This window comes from Lepidochelys kempii, chromosome 3 (assembly GCF_965140265.1).
Source record: "Lepidochelys kempii isolate rLepKem1 chromosome 3, rLepKem1.hap2, whole genome shotgun sequence".
Lineage (NCBI taxonomy): Eukaryota > Metazoa > Chordata > Testudines > Cheloniidae > Lepidochelys > Lepidochelys kempii.
The window spans coordinates 191,492,568-191,516,101 of NC_133258.1; the positions used below are offsets into that span (position 1 = coordinate 191,492,568).

At 40.4% G+C, this 23,534-nt stretch overlaps 1 protein-coding gene across 4 annotated transcripts in view; it reads left to right on the top strand.

The window, feature by feature from the left end:
- Positions 1–23,534, top strand: part of PCSK2 (proprotein convertase subtilisin/kexin type 2) — a 202,780-nt gene that overhangs the window by 168,221 nt on the left and 11,025 nt on the right. For all 4 annotated transcript variants that reach the window (XM_073339427.1, XM_073339426.1, XM_073339428.1 and 1 more), the window contains exons 9-11: positions 13,736–13,951; positions 15,669–15,769; positions 17,576–17,803. In XM_073339427.1, coding sequence (XP_073195528.1) covers positions 13,736–13,951; positions 15,669–15,769; positions 17,576–17,803 — 545 coding nt within the window. The remainder of the gene's footprint in view (positions 1–13,735; positions 13,952–15,668; positions 15,770–17,575; positions 17,804–23,534) is intronic.

Genomic DNA, 23,534 nt, shown 5'->3' on the forward strand with positions numbered 1-23,534 from the left:
AAAGGTAAACCCCTCCATGGCAAGACAGTATTCCTGTGTATTGCAAATGCTTTCCTGGCAAGAAAACACTTGGATGGCTAGGGCTTGGGGTGGGACATTCTATAGTAACCAGCTATTTGCTGTGCACTGACATGACATTTAAAACACATTTTGCTGAGTTAAGTGTGCAAAGCTGGGCTTCAGTTACCTTTTCCTATTCCAGTGCTTGTGCTCCCAGGTTACTCTGGTAGCGTCCTCACTGTGTCGGAGTCATATCTGTCAGAGAACTGCACTTGCGCCCGGCTGCTTCGCTGTGAAGTATGACAGTCCTCAAGACTAGACAAATGCAGAGACAATAATTATTCTGGGGGTGAATTAAAGCTATTCTCCAACAAGGCAAATAAAATGTCAGTAAATTCCACAGCACCAAAAGCGATCACCGCTGAGCTCAAAGAAGCATGCGGCATTTCAGCCCAAAGGGTAAGTAAACACTGTGGCACTGGGCCTTTACAGAAAGGGGAGGCATACAGCTGTATTTTCCAATCTGCTTCACTTTGTGCTGCTTATACAGCTTTGCTTGATCGTCTTGGAGAACGGAGTCCTAAGGCATTCACGTGATATTAGAAGGAACCCAACATGGTTGCTGCTGCTGGGCATCCTATCAGCAAATTTCAAGTTCATATGCTCTATGAAGCTGCTTTTTAAAAATCCCAGCTCCCTAAGTGCATAGGGCATTATTCAAAGCCCACAGCAGAATGATTCAGGGGCTAGGGTGCTAGCCTGGGAACTGGGAGCTTTAACATCAATTCCCTGCACTGCCACAGGTTCTCTTTGTGATGCTGGGTAAGTCCCTTAGCCCCTGAGGGTATGTCTACACTGCAAAGTAAGCCCAGGGTTACTAGAACTCGAGGTAGTTTTTAACCTAGGACTCGAGCATCTACACTCCTTTGTAACCTCCGGTTAGGAATTGTTGAACTCTGGGTCCCAACCTGGGGCAGCAACATCTACTCTGCATTATGTGGGCCTCAGTGCAACTGCCCATATCCCAAACGTCCTAACGCCCTCCCAAAATGTGGCCTCTCTAGCCCTTTGTTCATGGTGCAGTATGGGAAAACTTGATTTCCACCAAACTTGACTGTCTAGAGGAGAAAGAAAGTCGGCCTGTGGGATAGTGGGATGCTTTTTGTGGACTTCCAGAGCACGAGTCCAGTGGGGCTGTGTCTGCACTGCACAGCAATAGAGCTTGAACCCCGAGTCCTGTCTTGACTCGGGCTTGGATCCTCCACTCCATGGAATCCTGGGACCCTGGGTTAGCATGATTTATGTGTAGACGGAAGGGAGGTTAGGCTTGAGCCTGAGTTCCAACACTGGCTTACTTTGCAGTGTAGACATACCCTCTGTGTCTCAGGTCCCAATCTGTAAGTGAGGATAATTATACTTCCTACCTCACAGGGGTACTCTGAGGATAAATACATTATAGTCTGTGAGGCACATGGATACTGCAGTGACAGGAGCCAGATAAGTACTTTAGATTGAAGTAATTGGGACCATTCTTGTGGCATTAGTGGTCTTTGGATCAGGCCCAGAGAAATTCAGTTTGAAATCCGAATGATAGGCATTAGCAAACTGTCCACCCTGCATGTCTGATGTGTGATTGTCCACTCAGTGCTCTGAGGTGCACAGCTCCAGATAAGTGCTATTGGATCAATGTGTGAGCAAAGTATTAGGGAAATTCATTGTAAAAAGGTACAGTACAGCAACAATAAGGCTGAGCGTATAAATGCACCCAAGTTAGGACATTTGAAGTTCCTGTTTCCGTGGGTGTAATACAGACCATCATGTGTAATCATATTCGCGCTCAAAGGAGCAAATTATAACCCTGATCCTCAACTGTTTTCAAGCACTGCTCTGGGAAGATCATCCCAGTGTAGGCTGGATCATCTGATGTCATTTTTTTTGCAGCATAGAGACCATGACTGTGGAAAGGGGGATATAGTCAGGACTTCTCTGTGCTTCAGTGGTCTCCAGTTGCCATATTGGCCCTAGGGGCGATTTGGAGGCTGGCATCAATTAAAGCAGCCTGACGGCTGAGATCCTTCTTGCTCTGGAGCAGCAGTATAGCACACTGCCAGCAGTCTGATCAGTAGAGCACAAAGGAAGTTTAAAGCCACTTATGCACACACCTCTCAACTGTGCTCTGCTCTCCTTGACGGCTTCTGAGGACTGGGCCCCATATTTGCGCTGAGAGCCATAGCTTTGCATAGCCTGACTTTTGGGCCATCCAATTCTGAGCTGTAATGTTGCATTAATGTAGGGAGTTTTGGTTTGTTTTGGCTTGGGCTTTTTTTTTTTTCTCTCTGAGGGCCAGATTTTCAAAGGTATTTAGGCATCTTTACATGATTTCAATGGGTGTTAAGGGCCTAACTTGCTTAGATGTTTTGAAAATCTCTCTAGGTGCCTTACTGGATTCTAAATGCTTAAATACATTTCAATATCAGGCCTGACGATCTTCCTTTCTTTTTTCTTTCTGTAACATACAATCTGAAAACTATATTGACTCTAAATACAAATCTAATTTATGACCATTTTCAGAATGGTACAATACTGATCAAAAAGCAAACTCATGTCTTTTTATATACTCAAAGATGAATAAACATGTGGGATTCTTTTTTGCAGTCCAGAGCATGATTCTCAGACACTAGCGTAGTAACTCATAAATAAATTATGAGACCTGAAATGCTGGCAGTGAATCAGGGACATGTCAAGAATTTAAATGCGCTATTAAGCTGAAAATGATCCTTGCAATGTGCTGGAAGGAAACTTAAGATAATAAAACCCCTGCGCACAGCAAGTTTGATATCCTTGTCTCTGATGCAATACATGAAAATAAATAATTGGGAGCGATATGGAGTGTAACTTTTTTTTTCATTAGGAATATGCAATTAAATAAATTGACAAGCACAAGTAATATTCATCCTGTTACCACTGCAACTTGGAAATAAATTCAAGGAGAAAAGACATTCATGAGAATTCCCCAGCACAAGCTGCTATATCCTCCTTAAAATCCTTCCTCCAGACCTCCTCCTGCTGTGATCTCTGCAATAAAATGTCACCAGATAATGGTTAGATTGGGATAATGGCAGAGATCTCTCAGACTTCTTTTTTTTTTTTTGTTACTCTTATCTGATGGTTAGAAAAGAAGCAACTCAAAACTGCTGTGATAACATGTGAACACACACACTTGTTGTTTCTCTTGGCCTTCCCCCTTCTGATTGTTTGATACTCATTCTTGCATCCTGTTGTAATCAAGGGACAGATACCTTACTTGTGGAGTATAGTGCTGCTTGGTGTGAGTAAAGTTATAGGAATTATTCCACATAAGAAAGGGTGGCAGAATCTGTCTCAGATTGTAAGCACTTTGGGGCAGGACAGCCTTTCATTATTTGTTTTGCCTACCACAATGAGACCATGATCCTGAGTGGATTTCTTAGTTGCTATTGTATTGCAAACATCAAAGAATAATAACAATAATGCTAGTTTCAGAGTAACAGCCGTGTTAGTCTGTATTCGCAAAAAGAAAAGGAGGACTTGTGGCACCTTAGAGACTAACCAATTTATTAGAGCATAAGCTTTCGTGAGCTACAGCTCACTTCCTCAGATGCATCTGAGGAAGTGAGCTGTAGCTCACGAAAGCTTATGCTCTAATAAATTGGTTAGTCTCTAAGGTGCCACAAGTCCTCCTTTTCTTTTTAATAATGCTAGTGTAAATGGACTTGGGCTGTTGTATAGAATAAATCTGTGACCTCTCTGTTCTTTATTGCACTCTGGTAGGCTGCTCTTCATGGGAGTTAGGTGCACTTAGTAGAAATCAGTGGCTTTGTAAGACAAGTTCACTGACTGTCATTACTATCAGCAGAAAGGTAAATAATGTAATAAATACTAAATATACTAATTCTTGAGTTAGCAGAATAAAATTTGATTAAGTTTCATACATGTAAACCTCAGGAATTTCTGACAATTAGTACAAGCATGCATTTTACACAAATAAACAGCATAATTTACATCATGCTCTGTTCTCACCTATCTAGGAAACACCATTTTGCAAAACAGGTTCAGCATGATTGGAGGGTAAGCAAGATTTCAGGGTCTAAGTCATCTTTAACCATGAGAAACCAGGATGAACTCTGTGGTGTTTGGGGGGTACGTGGACAGATTATCACACAGCTGCCTACTGTGGGGTTCTTTCACTTTCCTCTGAAGCATCTTGTGCTGGCGAACTGTCTGCAATGGGACACTGGACTAGTTGGACCATAGGTCTGATCCAGTATGGCAATTCCTATGTGCCTAAATAAAAAAACACAGTAAAAAAACAGTAAAATAAAAAAAAAAACAGTAGAGAAAGGGCAAAATTCTGTCCTGTCGTGCACAAGTGCTTTGGGCCGGAGGGAAAAAATGCACAGGGAGCTTTGTCTCCCCAAACACCCCTGCTAGGAGCAAGGCAGGTTATACTCCTTGGCACTTGCTTGAGCACTAAAAAAGGGGCCAGGCTAATACACTTTCTCTCCCAATGCTCCAAGTGGCATTGCCATCTGGCTTGCGGTGCAGGCCTCTAGCCTTCCTGTCCACATCTGTGGTCAGCAGCAGAAGCTGGGGCTTAATGAGAGAGGACACATGCTCCTTCACTTTGGATGCACAGTAAGGTGCATAGCTGAGCATGTTGCCTACTGAGCTTTCTTAACCTGCACCAGCGAAAGGGGTCCTCAGCTCTACTGCTACTGTGCTCAGACTCTCCCACACATAGACATGTAGGCATGAGCACATCCCTCTCTTTGGTGAGTTAGGGCAGGATTTCATCCCAAACTGACACAAATATGGAGCACAGAAAAAGAAAAGGGACTGATCTTTAATTCCATCCCCAATAGATTCAAGATGGATCAGCTGACTATTAGGAGCTCATATGGAAGGAGGAGTGGTCAGCACAAGCCACCACACCTAGACACAGCATTGAGTGGCACCCTGCAGATATCATGGATGGATAGATGGGTATATAAAGGTCATGGTTGACTAGATGTCTTGCAAGAGGAGATGCTCCCTTTTTGGCCAGTTCTTGCTTACGTTTGGGGCTGCACTGGCTGGAGGTGGGCCAGATGGGCATAGCGCTTTGCGTAGCAGAGGAGTTAAACCAGGTGAAGTCATCTGAACTAGGGCTGATTCTAGCCCAAAATATAGGCCATAGTTGCAATCTGGAAGTTTTATGATATGTCCCCATTTTATGAGTGCATCCAATAGGCTGCTTTCTTTTTTTTTTTTCATGCTGCTTCAGTCTTCCAGCTTCAGCTGTTTACTTTTTCAATCTCTTAAATTCAATCACAATAGCTGGTCTCTGCCTATTGCATTTTTATCATGTAGGCTTTTTATATTACTGTGTGCTAAAGGATAGTTCATGGCTTAAAATAATTTTATTTAGCTTTGGCCTGCTTAACCAGACTACACAATATGTTATCTATTCTTCCACTGCTGATGAATATTATATTGCCCCCATAATATGGTTTTTACCTAAGAAAATGCTGTGATGATAGAAATTGCCAGGGGAGAAATAATAATTTATAAGCTGATCATGTCATTGTAATTGTGTTCTCCGATGAAAGAAGCTGTGAGAATATTAAAAATGCAAGAAAATTATTTCTCATTTTCCCCTATCTAGTGCTATGGAAATTGCACTTCTTTTGTTGGAAGGTGAAGGTCGAGAGCAATACATTCTCAAATTTAGCTATTCCTACTACCACCTACTCAACTCAGTAGTTTAGTGGGCATCAAAAAATGAGTTTGAGATATGGCAATCTTGTGTATTAGCTCTTTTTTTTTTTTCTCAAAGGAAGTCTTGCTAATTCTCTTTTAAATTTAGGAGCAATGTACTACTACAGTTTTTACAGTGTCCAAGCTACAGGTTGTAATCGTGGGTTTTGTCTTGTTTGTGTGAATTAAGATTAAAACTTTATTGTAACCTTACAGAACTGGGCTGCATCTCTGAGGCCAAATTCCATGCTCTGTTGTAAATCTGATGTTACTCAACTGATTTAATTACCACTGGTAAAGCTGACATCCGTGTTTGGGCAGTTGAACTCTTGTCTTTGTAGAGAAGAAAAAAAAAAAAAGAGGCAGCTACTGCTAAAAGAGAGAATGTTACCATGTTGCAAGACAGTCCCCCAGCGTAGTAACTTCTGTAATGCAGATAGGTCCTTGATTTACATGTTTCACCTTTTGGATTTAAATTATTGGTTTAAAGGCACAGGCCCAACTCAATTTTGATTCTATTCAGTTTATAATGAAAAATATTTTCATTAATTTTGTGCACTTTTTTTTAAGTGAAAACAGTGGAGTGGAGCCATTTCTCTTCAATGCCTGAAACAAAAAAAACAGCACTCAACTAATGCATGAGAATGCAAAAATGAAACTGACTGGCCTATATTCATAGCATAATCTGACTGGGAAAAAATTTTATACTTTTAGTGGTGAAAATTAAATGAGATGTTTAAAATCCTTTCTCCATTAATAGTCTAAGGTGTTTCAAAAACCACTGAGGGATTACTTTTGAAATGTGATCAATACTAGAACTGTGCAAACTTCCTGCAAAAATGTAAGGTCAGACTCAAATATCCTAACTCACATTAAACACCACCAGAGCCCACAAGGGGTCCCACTGAAGTAAGGGTGATTATGTGAAGAATACACATAATCAGTGTGGTTTAATGTAGCTATGCCAATTTACAACAGCTGAGCAGAGCACTGGCCTATGGAGATGAACAAATATTGGGAGCAAACAGTATCTGAACTCTTCTGAACCTCGGAGGCTTGATTCAAGCTTTGGACTAAAGTTCAGTTCCATTCATACATTTTTGTATTACAAATGACCTACCTGATTGAAGATAACTCCTGAAAGATCTGTTTGTGTTTTGTTTACGTATGACCTAAATGGAGCTTTTGTTTTCCTCTATATTAATGCCTTTTTTAGATATGGAAAATGGCTTGACCATTAAGTTCATTATTTATTAGTTTAGTTAAAGAAAATATCAATTATTAAATAGTAATCATTACATTAACATTTCCAATAAGAGCTTTCAGTGGGCAGGGAAGTCTGAGCCACCTGTTGTGATTCAATAAGATATGGCCTATGCCTTCGAACTCCATAGGCAGGACACCCTTTCAGGTCAAAGAGCATTGCATATAAGAGATACTTGCAGGAATGTGCCTGGAGGAAGGATAAATCCTGTTAATGGAATTAATGTATAAATAATTCAAGAGACCACTCAAAGTAAGGGCTATAGGTGAGTCCTTTCTAAAGGATGCAGTAATGGATTTCCTTGAATATAGCACTAAGTACATAACTCTAGGCTATAATGGGAAACCATACTCACATATGCCTTACATTAGGCTGTGTAATTCTTGATAAAAATGTTGTCTATATTCTGGATTCTAATCCAATCTAGAAACTGATCACTCAAGAGACAAAAGCTCTTGTTAAGGGAGGCATGATCCAAATCTGAAGCTCTAGTGAAAAGGTTTCAATACAGGGATAAATATGGAGATGGGGATTAGGGCTAACCTACAACCTGGCAATCCAGGCCATTCAGCTAGCCAGCACCCAAACAGGTACTGATATATAAAGACATGTTGCTATTGCAGATGGATGCAGGATTCTAGATTACACTTCGCATGTGGGACAGGAGGAGTCAGACCTTGGCCTGAGGAGTGACAGGAAGATGTTTGATGTGTGACTTGCACAGACCAATCTGCTAAAAAGCATTCAGGCCCAGCAACATGTTCCAGTCACGTTGTCTCATGAGTAACAATACACCCCTGTTGAATGTAGTTAGCAGTTCTTATTTAAAGACATGGTTAGTATTTATTCTTATTTAAATGTTTATAGGATTCAATATAAAAGCATTAACCTTAACTACAACACTAGAAGAGAAAGAAATATACTTTCTCTTATGGGAAAGCAGTGTAGAATTTAACAGGAATGAAACCAATATAGTCCTATGGAAGTGTCATAAGGGCCTATAGAAAGGACCCCAAAAGCTACAGAGTTAGAGAATATCGTTCATTATCTTTTTTTAAAAAAAAAAAAAAAAAAACCATCCTACCTAACTCTATGGCAGGGACAAAAATTGCTATTAAATTATACAGGAGATTCCAAAACATTTCCTCTCTCTCAAAGGGAAGAAAGAGAGAATGAAAAATATAACAAAAACATGATGCATTTGGGAACACTCTTTTTTTTGTCAAGAAACAGAATTTGTCGTTGGGTTTTCTTTTTCCTTGTCATATTATAACTGTTAGAAAAAAAATCTGTACTAAGACACACTTTCACGTTTCCCGCCCCCCCAGTGCTGCCCCTCACACATGGGAGAAATTACCTGTAAACATGTTATCCTTCAAGTCCCTTCTTAAAACTGTGTTTTGCCATGGATTCTAAAAAAATACTTGACGTGAGTCAGTTGGTATGCTGAAATGAGTATTGTCACATTGTTTCCTTGTACATCCCCCATCTGTCTGTATCAACCAGTTGTCTCTTAGGGCAGATCTACACTTAAAACGCAGCAGTGGCATAGTTAGTCTGCCCTTCTCCCATCAATATAGCGATCTACACTGGGAGCGAGGTTGATATAACTGTGTTGCTCAGGGGTGGGGATTTTTCACACCCCTGACAGACACAGTTATACCAGTGTACGTTTACAGCGGGGTGGCCAAACTGTGGCTCGCAAGCCACATGTGGCTCTTTTACCATGAAAGTCCGGCTTGCAAGCCCCCTCCACCCCGCAGTCTCTGCCTACCAGACCTGAGGAGGGAGGGAAGAGCTCAGGTAGTTGGGTAGGGACTTCTCTCCAGTAGGGAGGAGGGTCTCCGGGGCTTCAGCCCTGCAAGGCACACCTGCCGGAGCTCGGGGCTTCAGGAGGAGTGAGGCTGAAGCCCCAGCTCCCAGCAGGTGTGCTCCGGCTCTCAAACTTCTGAAGATTGTCCTATGTGGCTTGGAGGGCTAGTAAGTTTGGCCACCCCTGGTTTATAGTGTAGACCTGGCCTTATACTTGGATTGTAAGCTGTTGGGAGGAAGGGCCATTCTTTTGTTCTGTGTTTCTACAGCACTTAGCACAATGGATTCCTACTCCCTGACTGGGGCCCCAGACATGACTGCAGTACGCATATTTTTAATACTAATAAAGAGACATCTAGAGTTTTATTTAAGGAGATATTTCAATAATTAGCCTGCAGTGTTACCCAATAGTCTAGCTGGCTAGACAACAGTAATGGGAGTTTTCTAAAAGTCTGAGCTCTACAAAGCAACAGTTAAAATGGAAAACGTAGTTACCTAATGGGCAAGTCATGCCTATTTTAACTGGTAGTGTATACAGAAGATTACAAATAGGCAACTTCTTGGTTTCTTCAGCTAGATATTGTGTTAAAATAGTGTAACAGCTGTCGACAACATTCCATGTTTTGTACGTGCCCCTGTATTGCAATTCAGTACACTGAAGTTGGAATGAACAGTGTCTTTTAGACTTCTGTTATACCTGTGCCAAATCCACACTACTTCACCCTAAACTCCCAATTCGAGTTTTGGATTCAAAAGAACCACAAATCTCAGTTGTATCTTCTGGGAAAACCAGCAGGAATCTGGATGAAACAAACTTGTAAAAATGTAACAGGTCCACTGTCTCCTTGTTCTTTTCTCTTCTCCTCCATGTGTCTTTCTCCAAGCTCCCTCTGGTGTCTCGGTTATGTTCAGCATTTACTTACTCCTACTCTGTTCATGGCCTGATTCTGCAATGTTTCCTCATGTTGAGTAACACTTACCATTGGTGTCAGTGGGATTAGTCTGAGTATATTCATGTGTGACATGTGAGTGTCCGGACTTCAGAAGGAGGTCCTCAGCATTAGACACAACACTAAGTTGAAAACACTGAGTTTTTTCTCCTTCAGGCTAATACCATTGAAATAAGAGTTTCATGTGATTACTGAAAACAGTTGAAATTGCCTGAAACCATAAATCCCTTCCTGGCACCTGAAACAGCTCGGGTTTACTCAAAACTTGGCACAATATGACCATTAAGTAATACTGGCCCAAGTTCCAGATTTGTAATTAAGCCCCAGACTGGATAAACTCCTCCCCCCCCCGTGTTTCCAGGTTTTATTATGCAAGTTTTGATCCACTTTAGTATTTTCACTAATAAGGGGAGAACTTGAAATGTTCAAATAATCAGCCAAAAGTTTCCCTTGGCAAACTGTCTGAACCTCTGAAATCTACCACATTGGGGTGGAAATCTCAAAAGAACAGGATTTCTGAGGAGATTTCCAGTCCTTCATTTGGGTTATTAAAGCCTTTCCCGTGGTGTTTCCAGTCCTGGCTAGAATAGAGAAGTGAGGAAAAACGTAAGAGAATTGGGGAGAATGTGACAAGGGAGTTAAACTTTTTTTGAATTCTAAAAATTGTTTACTTGTTTCTAGAGGATGATAATTCAGGGCATTTAATATTTTATATGAATGAATTTAGTTTTAGGAACCTGTCCCAACCAGCACTCTATAGCCTTAGACTCTGCTGCTTGCACTTATCACCTTGTGTATTTTATTTGTGATTTATTCTTCTACACTGTATTAACATTTCACAAGATTTTGCTAACGTGATTCAAGAGTCCATTGTTAACTATCCCAGTGAAGGATGTATTTAAATGCAGGAAAGTTAACAAGGAGATTAGTAAAAAGAAAAGGAGTACTTGTGGCACCTTAGAGACTAACCAATTTATTTGAGCATGAGCTTTCGTGAGCTACAGCTCACTTCATCGGATGCATACTGTGGAAACTGCAGAAGACATTATATATACACAGAGACCATGAAACAATACCTCCTCCCACCCCACTGTCCTGCTGGTAATAGCTTATGCTATCTTCTATTCCTAGAACAAAAACGCCACTTAGCCTGTCTTACTCTTCCATCTCCAGAGTTAGCAAATTGGCTAAAGTATAACATCACTATTCTTATCCAATTAAAGGTGCAGTCCTGCAAATTAAGGAGGGAGGTGTTCTTTATGCTAATACTGCTAAGACTCAAAGGCCTCATCTCAATGCCATCATTGGGAATAGTTTTGTGGTATTAACAAATATAATCTCACCATAGAGGGGAAGCATTGCCTTCTGGCAAGCAGTTACTTTAGGATACTGGGTCCCTGTTTCCCCTTTTCCCCAAACCTACAGCTACCTTAACATCAGCTGGGGGTTTCAAGTCAAATGGGGTATTTAAAAATGGAAGAAAAATGCATTATTTTTCTCTGATGCTTTGCTTTTTAAGAATCACTTGTTGGACAGATACAACAAGTAGCTTTAGCTTACCCCTTAGCTTTTGTTCTTACAACATAAATTTTTCAAACGATATATCTAATCACCTATATCTAAAATGACTGACCTCAAGTCTATATGGGTACCCTTAGGCTGATTTCAATAAGCTATCTATTGTCATCACCTTTATTACAAGGGTCCTTCTCCAGAGAACAAATACATCCTAACGGCAGAAATCCCACTGTGATATCAGCACATTGTAGTGCTATTTGCTAACTCATTTAAAAATAATGAAGTTGCATCGTCTACTGTGTTATGATAAAAGGTATGAGGCACTGCTGTGAAATGGGATTTGGTTTAAAGTACAGTCTGGTAACATACCCTATTAAAATGACATTGTAGGGTGCTATATTTATGTGCTCCGTGACTTCCAGATCACATTTGCTCATTAACTAGCCAGAAGGTAGTTTTCCTAACCTTCAGCACTGCAGACATATCCGAGAGTTAGATATTAAGCTGTGCTCTGACTCTCTTTTATATTATCAGAAATAAACGGGGGTGGGGGATTAAGATTTAAACTCAAAGGGTAAAATCTTCAGTGAAGATGATGGAAATTTTGCCATTGACTTCAGCGTAGCCAGGATTTCATCCAAGGTTTCAAGACTTGCAATCAAAACATTTCTCTATCCACCCCTCACTCCTCTTTTCTCTGGGGTAAGGTGCCAAAATAACCCCTCCCTCTTCCTGGTTGCATGGAGTTGTTGGGAGGATACTACTCTTTCCCTTTGGCGACTGAGAGGGTTCTATCATCATGTCTCCTTTTGACTTAGATCTCTCCATCCAACTCCAGCTTCATAAGGGGAGTTCTTTTTTGTTGCTAATTCAGTTGCTCTCATAGAGGTATTGGTTCTCCAGCACTAACAATAATTCAAGCTAGTTTGGTCAGTAAAACAAATAGATATGAGTAAAAAATACCCAGGGAGCCAATCTATTGAGCAAAGAAAGTGATGACAGTTTTACATGGTTTTCTAGCCACTCAAACCTTAAGTGTACCTTTATAATCCTGGTCAGTTAGATGAACAATAGATCCATTTTAATGGAGCACTTATTCCAGATCATTTATGATCTGGAATAAGTGGTAAACAGTGAGGTGGCAAAATTTGCAGATGATACAAACTACTCAAGATAGTTAAGTCCCAAGCAGACTGCGAAGAGCTACAAAAGGATCTCACAAAACTGGATGACTGGGCAACAAAATTGCAAATGAAATTCAATTTGATAAATGCAAAGTAATGCACATTGGAAAACATAATCCCAACTCTACATCTAAAATGATGAGGTCTAAATTAGTTGTTACCACTCAAGAAAGAGATCTTGGAGTCCTTGTGGATAGTTCTCTGAAATCATCCACTCAACGTTCAGCAGCAGTCAAAGTGAACAGAATGTTGGGAATCATTAAGAAAGGGATAGATAAGACAGAAAATATCATATTGCCTCTATATAAATCCATGGTACGCCCACATCTTGAATACTGTGTGTAGATGTGGTCACCCCATCTCAAAAAAGATATATTGGAATTGGAAAAGGGAAACAAAAATGATTAGGGTATGGAACGGCTGCCATATGAGGAAAGATTAATGAGATTGGGACTTTTCAGCTTGGAAAAGAGACAACTAAGAGGTCTATAAACTCATGACTGGTGTGGAGAAAGTAACTAAGGAAGTGTTATTTATACCTTCTCATAACACAAGAACTAGGGGTCACCTAATGAAATTAATAGGCAGCAGGATTAAAACAAAAGGAAGTATTTCTTCACAAAATGCACAGTCAACTTGTGGAACTCCTTGCCAGAGGATGTTGTGAAGGCCAAGACTATAATAGGATTCAAAAAAAGAACTAGATAAATTCATGGAGGATTAGCCAGGATGGGCAGGGATGGTGTCCTTAGCCTCTGTTTGCCAGAAGCTGGGAATGGGCGACAGGGGATGGATCACTTGATGATTACTTGTTCTGTTCATTCCCTCTGGTGCACCTGGCATTGGCCACTGTCAGAAGACAGGATACTGGGGACTAGGTGGACCTTTTGGTCTCACCCAGTATGGCCGTTCTTGTATTCTTATGTCCCCATAGTGCTTAGTGCCTGATATCAACTCCAGGTTCTAATGAATCCATAAAATGTCTTAGCACAGAAGCCTTTGGTGTGCCAAGCAAACAAAATGATAAATGAGAACACTCTGCACATAAAAGATTGCAGAACAGGCTGTGATTAATAGTTAACTGGATTTTTAAAGTCTGCAGAAGTCCATGAACTTTCAGCTTGCTACTGATGTACATTTATCTAAGGCCTGTTTTCTCCTTGACAGATGGATGCTTTGCTTCATGTTTGAATGCATAATTTAACCTGACAGATTCAATTTCTTTTCCACAGGGCCGTGGCGGCAAGGGAAGCATCTACGTCTGGGCCTCTGGAGATGGAGGCAGCTATGATGATTGTAACTGTGACGGCTATGCATCAAGCATGTGGACTATCTCCATCAATTCTGCTATTAATGACGGCCGGACAGCTCTGTACGATGAAAGCTGCTCTTCGACCTTGGCCTCCACGTTCAGCAATGGGAGGAAGAGAAATCCTGAAGCTGGTGTGGTGAGTGCAGATATTATTGTGCTGTAGTCCTGCTCCCTACACTCACACACGTCTGTATGCATCATTTTCTGCTTAGGAGCAGCAGATGTTCCTTTGTTAAAACTAATATTTTTCTCATTCACAATACCTGACAATGCCCAAACTGTCATCTGATGAGAAGGGAGGTCGATATTGAAAACAGCAATGAGCTTCTATGCTTTATGGCTGCATGTAGGTGGTGTTCCCTAGTTATCAGAATGCAACTTGGAAAGTGAAGCTGGGGCTTATTTATTCATATGTCCTCAGAATTTTTAATTCCCAGGCAGACATTCTTTGTGTAATTGCATGAGAATGAAAAGTTGAAAGACCCAGCGTAACACATTACCTCCAATTGGAGCATATTTTAGGCTAATACAGTCATTGCCAATTTGTCTGTAATCCTATGTATGCTTGGCAGAATAAAGATGATAAGAAAACAAGGTCAGGGCAAAGTAGTAGTGAAATATGGAATATTGTCAAGCTTCTTGGGTGGTTTCTGCATATTCTCGCTCCTTGCCAGACTGCTTAGTGTTTTTCTTGAGAGGTTCGGCTAGGAGTGTGGTTACAGAAATGGTGGTTTATTTAATAGCTTAAGAAGCCTCTAGAGCAAAGCATTAAAGATCCTTTTTAATGTGTGTAAAACTCTAAATAAACAACCTTGACACTTGCATCACAAATTCCCATTGTTTAATTCAACAGTGATCTATTTATTATTAATTATTATTATTATTGTTAGCATTATAGTAACACCTAGAAGCCCCAGGCATGGGTACTGTACAAAACAGAACTCCAAACTCCAGACCTGCTCCAAAGATGAAGCATTAGGTGTCAGATTATACCCGATAGGTGCAGGCCTGTCTTGAGGGCAGAGTGGAGCTTCACACCCTAGGGGTACAATCCCTCACGGTTCCAGGTGTACACTGGGAATGTTTCCACTATGCCACCTCTTGGAAGGGTACAGCATGCTCCTCCCAATATGCTAGTGTGTGGTGGGGATTCTCTTACTTTAATAGTCTTCAGATCATTCAGGGTGGGTTATGATACTTAAAAAGGGCCAGGCAGGTGTCTTAATAAAAAGGTCAGTGTTTGTCAACAGATACTACCCATTTTCCAGTTATTTCATGTTCTGAGTATAGGGACAAAGTGGACTGTCCTAGATCTGTTGTATGAGTTTGAAAACACTGACTTATTTCATTGGGTCAGTTGTATGCATGAAGCAATCTACATTATGTACGTGACTATCACTGTGCAATTTGCTAGCAGACTGTCATATTTGCCTTTAGTGGCTAGTCCTCATAGATGATAGCACACTACTACTGCTGCCTGCTATTGGAGCTACTCCTGTAACTCAAGCAGTAGAAGACTATTAGGGTGCTAAAAGTCTTGGGTGCAAATCCTATTGATGACCAAAGGGGATGGAGAGCCTTTGTGACATTTATAGAAATATAATATCTCTCTGAATTTTAGATGTTAATGAATATTTACTACTTACTGTCATTGTCCAATCATGTGTTCCCACCTTCACTGTGTATCTATCCGTTCTATTTTAAAGGTGATCTTAGTTTGAAATGGCAGTAATTTATTCTGTTCCTAGTGACAAGTATAACATTACTCTAATCAACAAGTATTGCCTTCCATATCTGTAGCACAAGGGAGAACGAAATAGCTATTCTTACACATTTTTTCAATATTTTTGCAGGCTACTACGGACTTATATGGCAACTGTACCTTACGTCATTCTGGAACATCTGCAGCTGCACCTGAGGCAGCTGGCGTGTTCGCATTGGCACTGGAGGCTAAGTAGGTTTAGAAGAAGAGGGATTTTTTTTGTTTTTTGAATTACTTGTCTGTAATGCTGAAGTTAAGGGCTATTAAAGCTAGAACAGCCAGATCCAAAGCCCACTGAAATGAATAGACTCCTGTTGACTTCAAGGGCTTTGAATCAAGCCCTGGGTGTAGGAACTTAGATGAGTTTATGTAAATAATGCAATGCCCTAATTTGCATAGTGTGTGTATATATAATGTGCACTGCTTTATTTGCATATATTGATTCCTTTTTACAGATATTTCCTCCCCACCCCACCTGCTTGGTCTCTGGCTGCCTGCTGACATGCTCTCCATAGTCTCTCTCTGGCCCCACCGTCTATCTCCCCGATGCCCCCTCCCCAAGCTGACTCACCTGTTTCCCTCCTCCATTTTCCTCTGTCCCCACTTCTGGCTGTGTCCCCATGGGCTTCCCCCACCTTTTTTGAGTTTTCCTGTGCTCTACCATCAGTTGCTCCCTGACCATATAAACCCTGGGTAGCACACAGTTCCCCACCCATCCCTGGACATAGAAGTCTGGCTAGAATGACTGCCTACACAGCACCACTTTCTCCATCACACTGCCCTGTGCACTTGCCATATTTCTATAGCTGTGAGCAGGCTGGGGTCTGTGCTCCAGACAGGGTCTCTTTTCTTTGAGTTCTGGAGGATTAATAGGTGTGTCTACGATTAAAATCCTAGAACAGTCTGTGGGACTCTGACCGTAGAGAGTATGTCTACACTGCAGTTGGGAGCAAGCCTCCCAGTCTCATAGGCTTTACAGTCAGAAGGGACCATCGTGATCATCTAATCTGACCTCCTGCACGTTTCAGGCCACAGAACCTCACCCATCCACTCCTGTAATAGACCCTTAACCTCTGGCTGAGTTACTGAAGTCCTCAAATCATGGTTTAAAGACTTCATGTTACTGAGAATCCACCATTTACACTAGTTTAAACCTGCAAGTGACCCGTGTGCCATACTGCACAGAAAGGTGGAAAACCCCCAGGATCTCTGCCAGTCTGACCCAGTGGAAAATTCCCAAATATGGCGATCAGTTAACCCTGAGCATGTGGACAAGACCTGCCAGGCAGATACCTGGGAAAGAATTCTCACTAGTAACTCAGAGCCCTCCCAGCTAGTGTCCTATCTCCTGCATATTTTTGCTACTGGCAGTGGCTGATGGGCCACATGCCATTGTAGGCAGTCTCAGTAGATAGACTTGGTCTTGCATACTAAAAGTAGCTAAAATGTGAGCCACGATATCTACACTGCTATTTTTAGTGCATTTACCTTACTGAGTGTTCAAATACACCAGTCCTTTCAAACGTATTGTGGAAAGAGAAAACCATCATCATCATGTTCCTATTACGCCTCTGGCATTTAGGGCAGTGATGAAGCTCCTCCACTCCTGTCTGTTTCTGGCAAGTCTTTCAATGGTTCCCCAGCTGTGCCCCAGGTTTTTCAGCTCGACTTCCACAGCTTTTCGCCATGTTGTTTTCGGGCAGCCTCATTTTCGCTTGCCTTCAGGCGTCCATATTATTGCTACTCTGGTGATGGAATCAGTTTCCATCCGAAGCACACGGCCGATCCATCTCCAGCGCCTCCTGGCAATGATGGTGCTCAGATCCTCTTAGCTGCACTGTGTCAATAGATCTTGGTTTGAAATTGTTCTGGGCCAAAAGATATGGAGGATTTTTCTGAGGCAGGTTGTATGGAATGAAGAGTTTGGACATGTCATACTTTGTCATTCCTCTTCTAAACCCCACAACATAACAACCTTTTTATGTTATTCTTCCATAGCCTGGAACTGACGTGGAGAGACCTGCAGCATCTGACAGTGCTCACCTCCAAAAGGAACCAACTTCATGATGAAGTCCATCAATGGCGTAGAAATGGTGTTGGTCTGGAATTTAACCATTTGTTTGGCTATGGAGTCCTCGATGCTGGGGCAATGGTTAAAATGGCAAAAGATTGGAAGACTGTTCCAGAGAGATTCCACTGTGTTGGAGGATCAATACAAGAACCTGAGTAAGTGAGGACAATGCTCTTTTCCCGCTCTATGGAGTTTGTTCCCTTTTCAGGCACTTAAGTGACCACAGACACACACAGAAACAGTGACCTCAACACACCCTCAGTATCTGATTTTTTTCCCCCAGAAATTTATGTCCCGTACTGCTCAGGCCTCTCCTCGACAGCACAAATATTTTAAGTCCATTATTCCTTAAAAGGAATAATATGCCATCTTATTATCTCAAATAGTTATTCAGACACTTACATTTAAACACACTGGTTTAGATAAAACAGTAAAACAAGTTTATTAACTACAAAGAGATTTTTAAGTGAGTACAAGTAATGAGGCATAAAAGTCAGAAATGGTTACGAGAAAAATAAAGATAAGATGTTTGCTAAAGCCTAATTTAACAAACTAAATTAGAATCAAGCAAAATTTCTCATATGTTCCACAGATTATTGACCAAACTCTCAGGTCAGGACCCCTCCCCAGAGTATAACACCTGCTTTCTTTGTCTCTTTGAGTCCAGTGAATGCAGTTGGTAGGGAGAGATGGGTGCCTTGGAGTATTTGTCCCTCTGTGTTTTTTTTTTTTGTAGTTTCAGTCTCCCTCTTGAAAAATATTTCCAGCTAGGCACAGGACACAAAGGCTATGTGGGAGGATGTTCCCTGCTGGCTTTTTCTCACATGTTTGAACTCCCTTTGTCATCCCTTCCTGCTTGATGACTCTGTTTACTGCTTAAATGCAAATTAAGTAGAGCACATATACCTTTGTTTGGGATAGGCCTGTTTGCCAATTTCTGTTTGGGCAGAGCTGTGGGGTTTAAACAAGTGTTAATAACACCATAGATGGGAATCTTATAGCTTCACATAGAATGTTAATACACATTTTACCAGGACAATACTGACCATAAAATCATGAGTTTTCTAATGATACCTTACAAAGCATACTTTGTAAAAAGTTTATTACAGTAGTGTGTGGGTGTGAACACATGGGTATATTCTGTTACAATGTGATATTTAAACTTGGCAATTTCCTATTTTAATGGATAATTTTAACTCCAGAAAACTAAAACAGTCATGCACAGGTATCAAAGATTCAGTTTGAACATTACAGCATTTAATTGTTTGTTTTATGTTCTCCACATCTCTAATTGCCAGCTAGGTAGGCAAATTTATTTTCTGATTACTTTCATGTGCAAAGCAGAATGAGTCAACAAGTGAATCAATTAATACTAATTGACTACAACAACTAAAGTTAATTTAATTATTTGAAATACTAACCTAATGATGGCCAGTTTATGCCTATGACATTTGCAATTTGGCTTTTCAGTGCCATTGTTAAAGGCATTATTATTTTATAGGAAAAGGATAAGAAAGCAATATACCACCATGGCACAGATCTAAGATAGGCTGGGAAGGCTGTGAGCTGCTTTTGCAAAACCTCATCCATTAAATTTTGTTTCTGCAAAACCAAAGCCAAGGGGTGATTCAGATTTGACTGCATAACTAAAATGCAGAATGATTGTTTATAAAGACAAATTGGGCCAAAATCTCCTCTCAAGTAGAGCTGGGCAGGATGAAAAGTCAAAACATCAAAAATATTTGCATACTGAAAACCCTTTTATTTTCCATTTTGGGTCAATTGAAATGTGTTTTGATTTCATCATTCTTTTTGTTAACTTTTTTCAGTTGTATTAGCTTAAATTTCTAAACAAGTTGTTTCACAGTGAAAAATTGGAAATTTTCCATTGAATAACTTTTTTTTCAACTTTTTTTTTTTTGAGTGGGGAAAATCTGTCAACTCCAACCCTATTTCATGAAAAGTTTTTTGGTTTTGATAACTCAGTATTTTTTAATTAAAAAAAGTGTTGAAAAATTTTTGACCGTCACAGCCTCTATCACTTTAATGCAGCACCCTTAAAGTAAACTGGGATTATACTGGGGTAAATGAAAGAGGTTAGTCCATTATGTCGGGCTGTGTTCAAAAGTTAAAATTGTAGCAAGGTCTTGTGAGCATATTCATCAAAAAGTAGCTCCGTACTGTACCTCATAAGTCTCCCACTGAAATGTATTAGAAGTATGCAGTCGTTCTGCAATGATTAATGTCATCACATCAAAAAAGATCCCCAACTGAAAGACATGGTGGGATGGCAAAATAAATGAAAGTTGGTGCTCTTTACTGTTAAAGTATTTTTAAAGAGGTGCTTTGTCCCGGTGGAGGTATCCAGGGAACAAGGGATATGGCTGGAATGTATTTGCTCTCCAGGGTTTCCCAGGAACAAGAAAGCCTTTTTGGAGACATCTATGCTGTGATTTTAAAAAAAACCCATTGCACCTCAAAGCCCAGGGCAGATGACTTGGGCTGGGGCTGCAGAATTAAAAACTGCTGTGGAGACATTTGGGCTTGGGCTCTGAGACCCTCCCCTCCATAGGGTCTCAGAACCCGGGCATCTACATTGTAATAGTATAGCTCCACAGCTGATCCCGGACTATCTGAGTCAGCTGACCTGGGCCAAGCGTGGCCATGCCATGGGTCTTTTATTGCACGTTCCTTTTGTGGCTGCTCCACTTGCCAAACAGGGCAGTAAAAAGTGGCTTGAAGCCACCTTTTCACATCCTCCTGAGCTACACCTAGCACAGGTTGGACAAATTCCAAGATCTGGGAGGTTTCAAAGGCACAAATGATAGGCCATTTCAATGAGAGTCAGGCACCTTACTGGTAACTGTGTGCTTGAAAATCTCTCCCTAATCTGTTACAGACTCAAGCCAGAAAATGCTAGCATACATTTGATTCACAGTATGCACCTAACATATTTGATTGTGACAGGTTTCAGAGTAGCAGCCGTGTTAGTCTGTATCCGCAATAAGAAAAGGAGGACTTGTGGCACCTTGGAGACTAACCAATTTATCTGAGCATAAGCTTCCATGAGCTACAGCTCACCTCATCGGATGCATTCAGTGGAAAATACAGTGGGGAGATTTTATATACACAGAGAACATGAAACAATGGGTGTTACCATACCCTCACTCTCGTTACAGTGTGTATGGTAACACCCATTGTTTCATGTTCTCTGTGTATATAAAATCTCCCCACTGTATTTTCCACTGAATGCATCCGATGAAGTGAGCTGTAGCTCACGAAAGCTTATGCTCAAATAAATTTGTTAGTTTCTAAGGTGCCACAAGTCCTCCTCTCCTTATATTTGTTTGTGTTTTTTTATAACTGTCAAATATTACGGTGTTGATGCCGCACATCTGACATGCCTCTTATGTGGATAATAAAATTCATGATCTGCAACATCTTTATACTTTGGGTTTTAAAATAAAATCAAAACTCGTATGAGGAGGATCCAGCCCATCTCCAGAGATTGTTTGGATGATGACTGTAACTGACATTTTGCTTCGGCCATGGATAATTGTTTTATTTTTGTAGCTGGGCATTGCTGCAGCAATCTTTTCTATATTTAGGTTGGTGAGCACAGGATACACCATAGTGTGCCATAGCAACACTGCTGATCAGCAGAAACAGGCTGGGGAAGAATCTACAGCCTATTTTGTGTAATGTGACAAAAAGACCTCTGTATTTAAAGTTTCAGATTCTCTAGGCTTCAAAATGGAGGAAATATGGATGCCAACAAGACCTCAATAATGACACCACACTGTTAGAGGTTGTGTAGACTTCTAGCCAGGTGTCCTGAGCTTGATTAATTTGATCTGCATCATTGCTGATTTTTATAACTGTTCAAAGAAAGTTTTTTACTGGCAGAATAACATATTTCACATCTAAGTGACTTTTAAATCAACTTCCCTCCCCATCTACAGCTGGTGCATGCTGTGTGGAAAATCAGATTTGGAAGATAAAATCTTTATAGCATTATACCTTTTATTTTGAACATTTTATATTGTTGATATGTATATGTACAATGGTCAAGATTCTGCTCCCTTTATGCACACTGAGTATTTACTTATTCCTCAAGTAATGCTGGTAAGGTACTACTCCATGTGTGTAAGGGGAACAGAATGTGGCCCAAAGCCATTAGTAATGCTGTATGAAAGGTAGGGTAGCCTAGTGGATAGTGCAATTGCCAGGGGCTCAGGAAAGCTGGGTTTTAGTCCCAGCTCTACAACTGGTCTGCTAGATTACCTGAGACAAATTACTTTGCCGCTTTGTGCCTCAGTTTCCCTATCTATAAAATGGGGGGTAATGATCCTGAATTTCTTTGTAGAGCACTTTGAGATCTACTGATAAGAAGAGCTATGTAATATCATCATTATAACATAAGATTTCATGATCAACACTGTTACTTGTAAGAGGAGACAGGCTTATGGGCACACCTTTTGTAAAATGCTTTCTGTACTGCTCTTAGAAGAATTGTGCTATGTTGTTGTTGGAAAAGGGTGGGATTTATATGTGTAGCAGTTTGTACCTATTTCTCATAAAAATAAAGCATTAAAAATAAAAACATCAGTAAACAGCATGACTGTGATCTTTACTAAAAAACCCAGGCTGGAACAGAGCCTATTTCACTTAATAATAATATTAATAATTGATAATAATAAAATAAATAATAATTTGGATACCCTTCTGGCTTTTAAGATGTTTCAATAAACTTTATTCTAAATTATTAAAATAAAGAAAAGGTCACATTTTCATATACATTTCAGAAAGCTTTAACACAAATAACCTTAGGTTTGGAAAGTGCACGGTAGTTGAAGGGAGAACAGTGAATGATGCTTCTTCCCAGGTTGCCCCCTCTTAATCTGAATTTGGTTAATCATCAGTAATTAATACCTTAGATGTACAACAGTGCCTTTCCTCTCAAAGAATCGCAAAGCACTTTACAAACTTCACATACTCTTAAAACAGTTAATCTCACTCCTACCACCCCCCCCCCCCCCAAAAAAAATGCCATGGGACTTTAATCACTGCAGGTAGTGTTAAATCCTAGGTCCTCTAAAGTCAATGTCAAAAACTCCCATTGACTTAAGTGGGGCTAAGATTTCACCCAAAAAGTATAAATTGCTCTCATGCAGAGGATGGCCATAAATGTTGTCCCTAGTTTTTATTTCAACCGTATTCAGGCAAATTTTGTTGAGTTCACTGAAGTTTCTCTGCATAAGAACTGGGTTATAATAACTAAGGAATGAAGGCCTCAGGATTTGACATATTGAGAATGTAGAAAAATTGTGTGTGTGTGTTTAAAATGTCAAATATAGCAATTTTTTGGTTTCAATGAGCAAATAAAAGTGTAGGAAGACTTGTGGCACCTTAGAGACTAACAAATTTATTAGAGCATGAGCTTTCGTGGGCTACAGCCTGCTTCATCGGATGCATAGAATGGAACATATAATAAGAAGATAGACACAGACAGACAAAAGGTGGAAGTTGCCATACAAACCTTAAGAGGCTAATTAATTAAGATGAGCTATTATCAGCAGGAGAAAAAAACTTTTGTAGTGATAATCAAGATGGCCCATTTAGACAATTGACAAGAAAGTGTGAGGATACTTAACATAGGGAAATAGATTCAATATGTGTAATGACCCAGCCACTCCCAGTCTCTATTCAAACCCAAGTTAATGGTATCTAGTTTGCATATTAATTCAAGCTCAGCAGTTTCTCCTTGGAGTCTGTTTTTGAAGCTTTTCAGTTGCAAAATTGCCACCCTTAAGTCTTTTACTGAGTAGCCCAAGAGGTTGAAGTGCTCTCCTACCGGCTTTTGAATGTTATGATGCCTGATGTCAG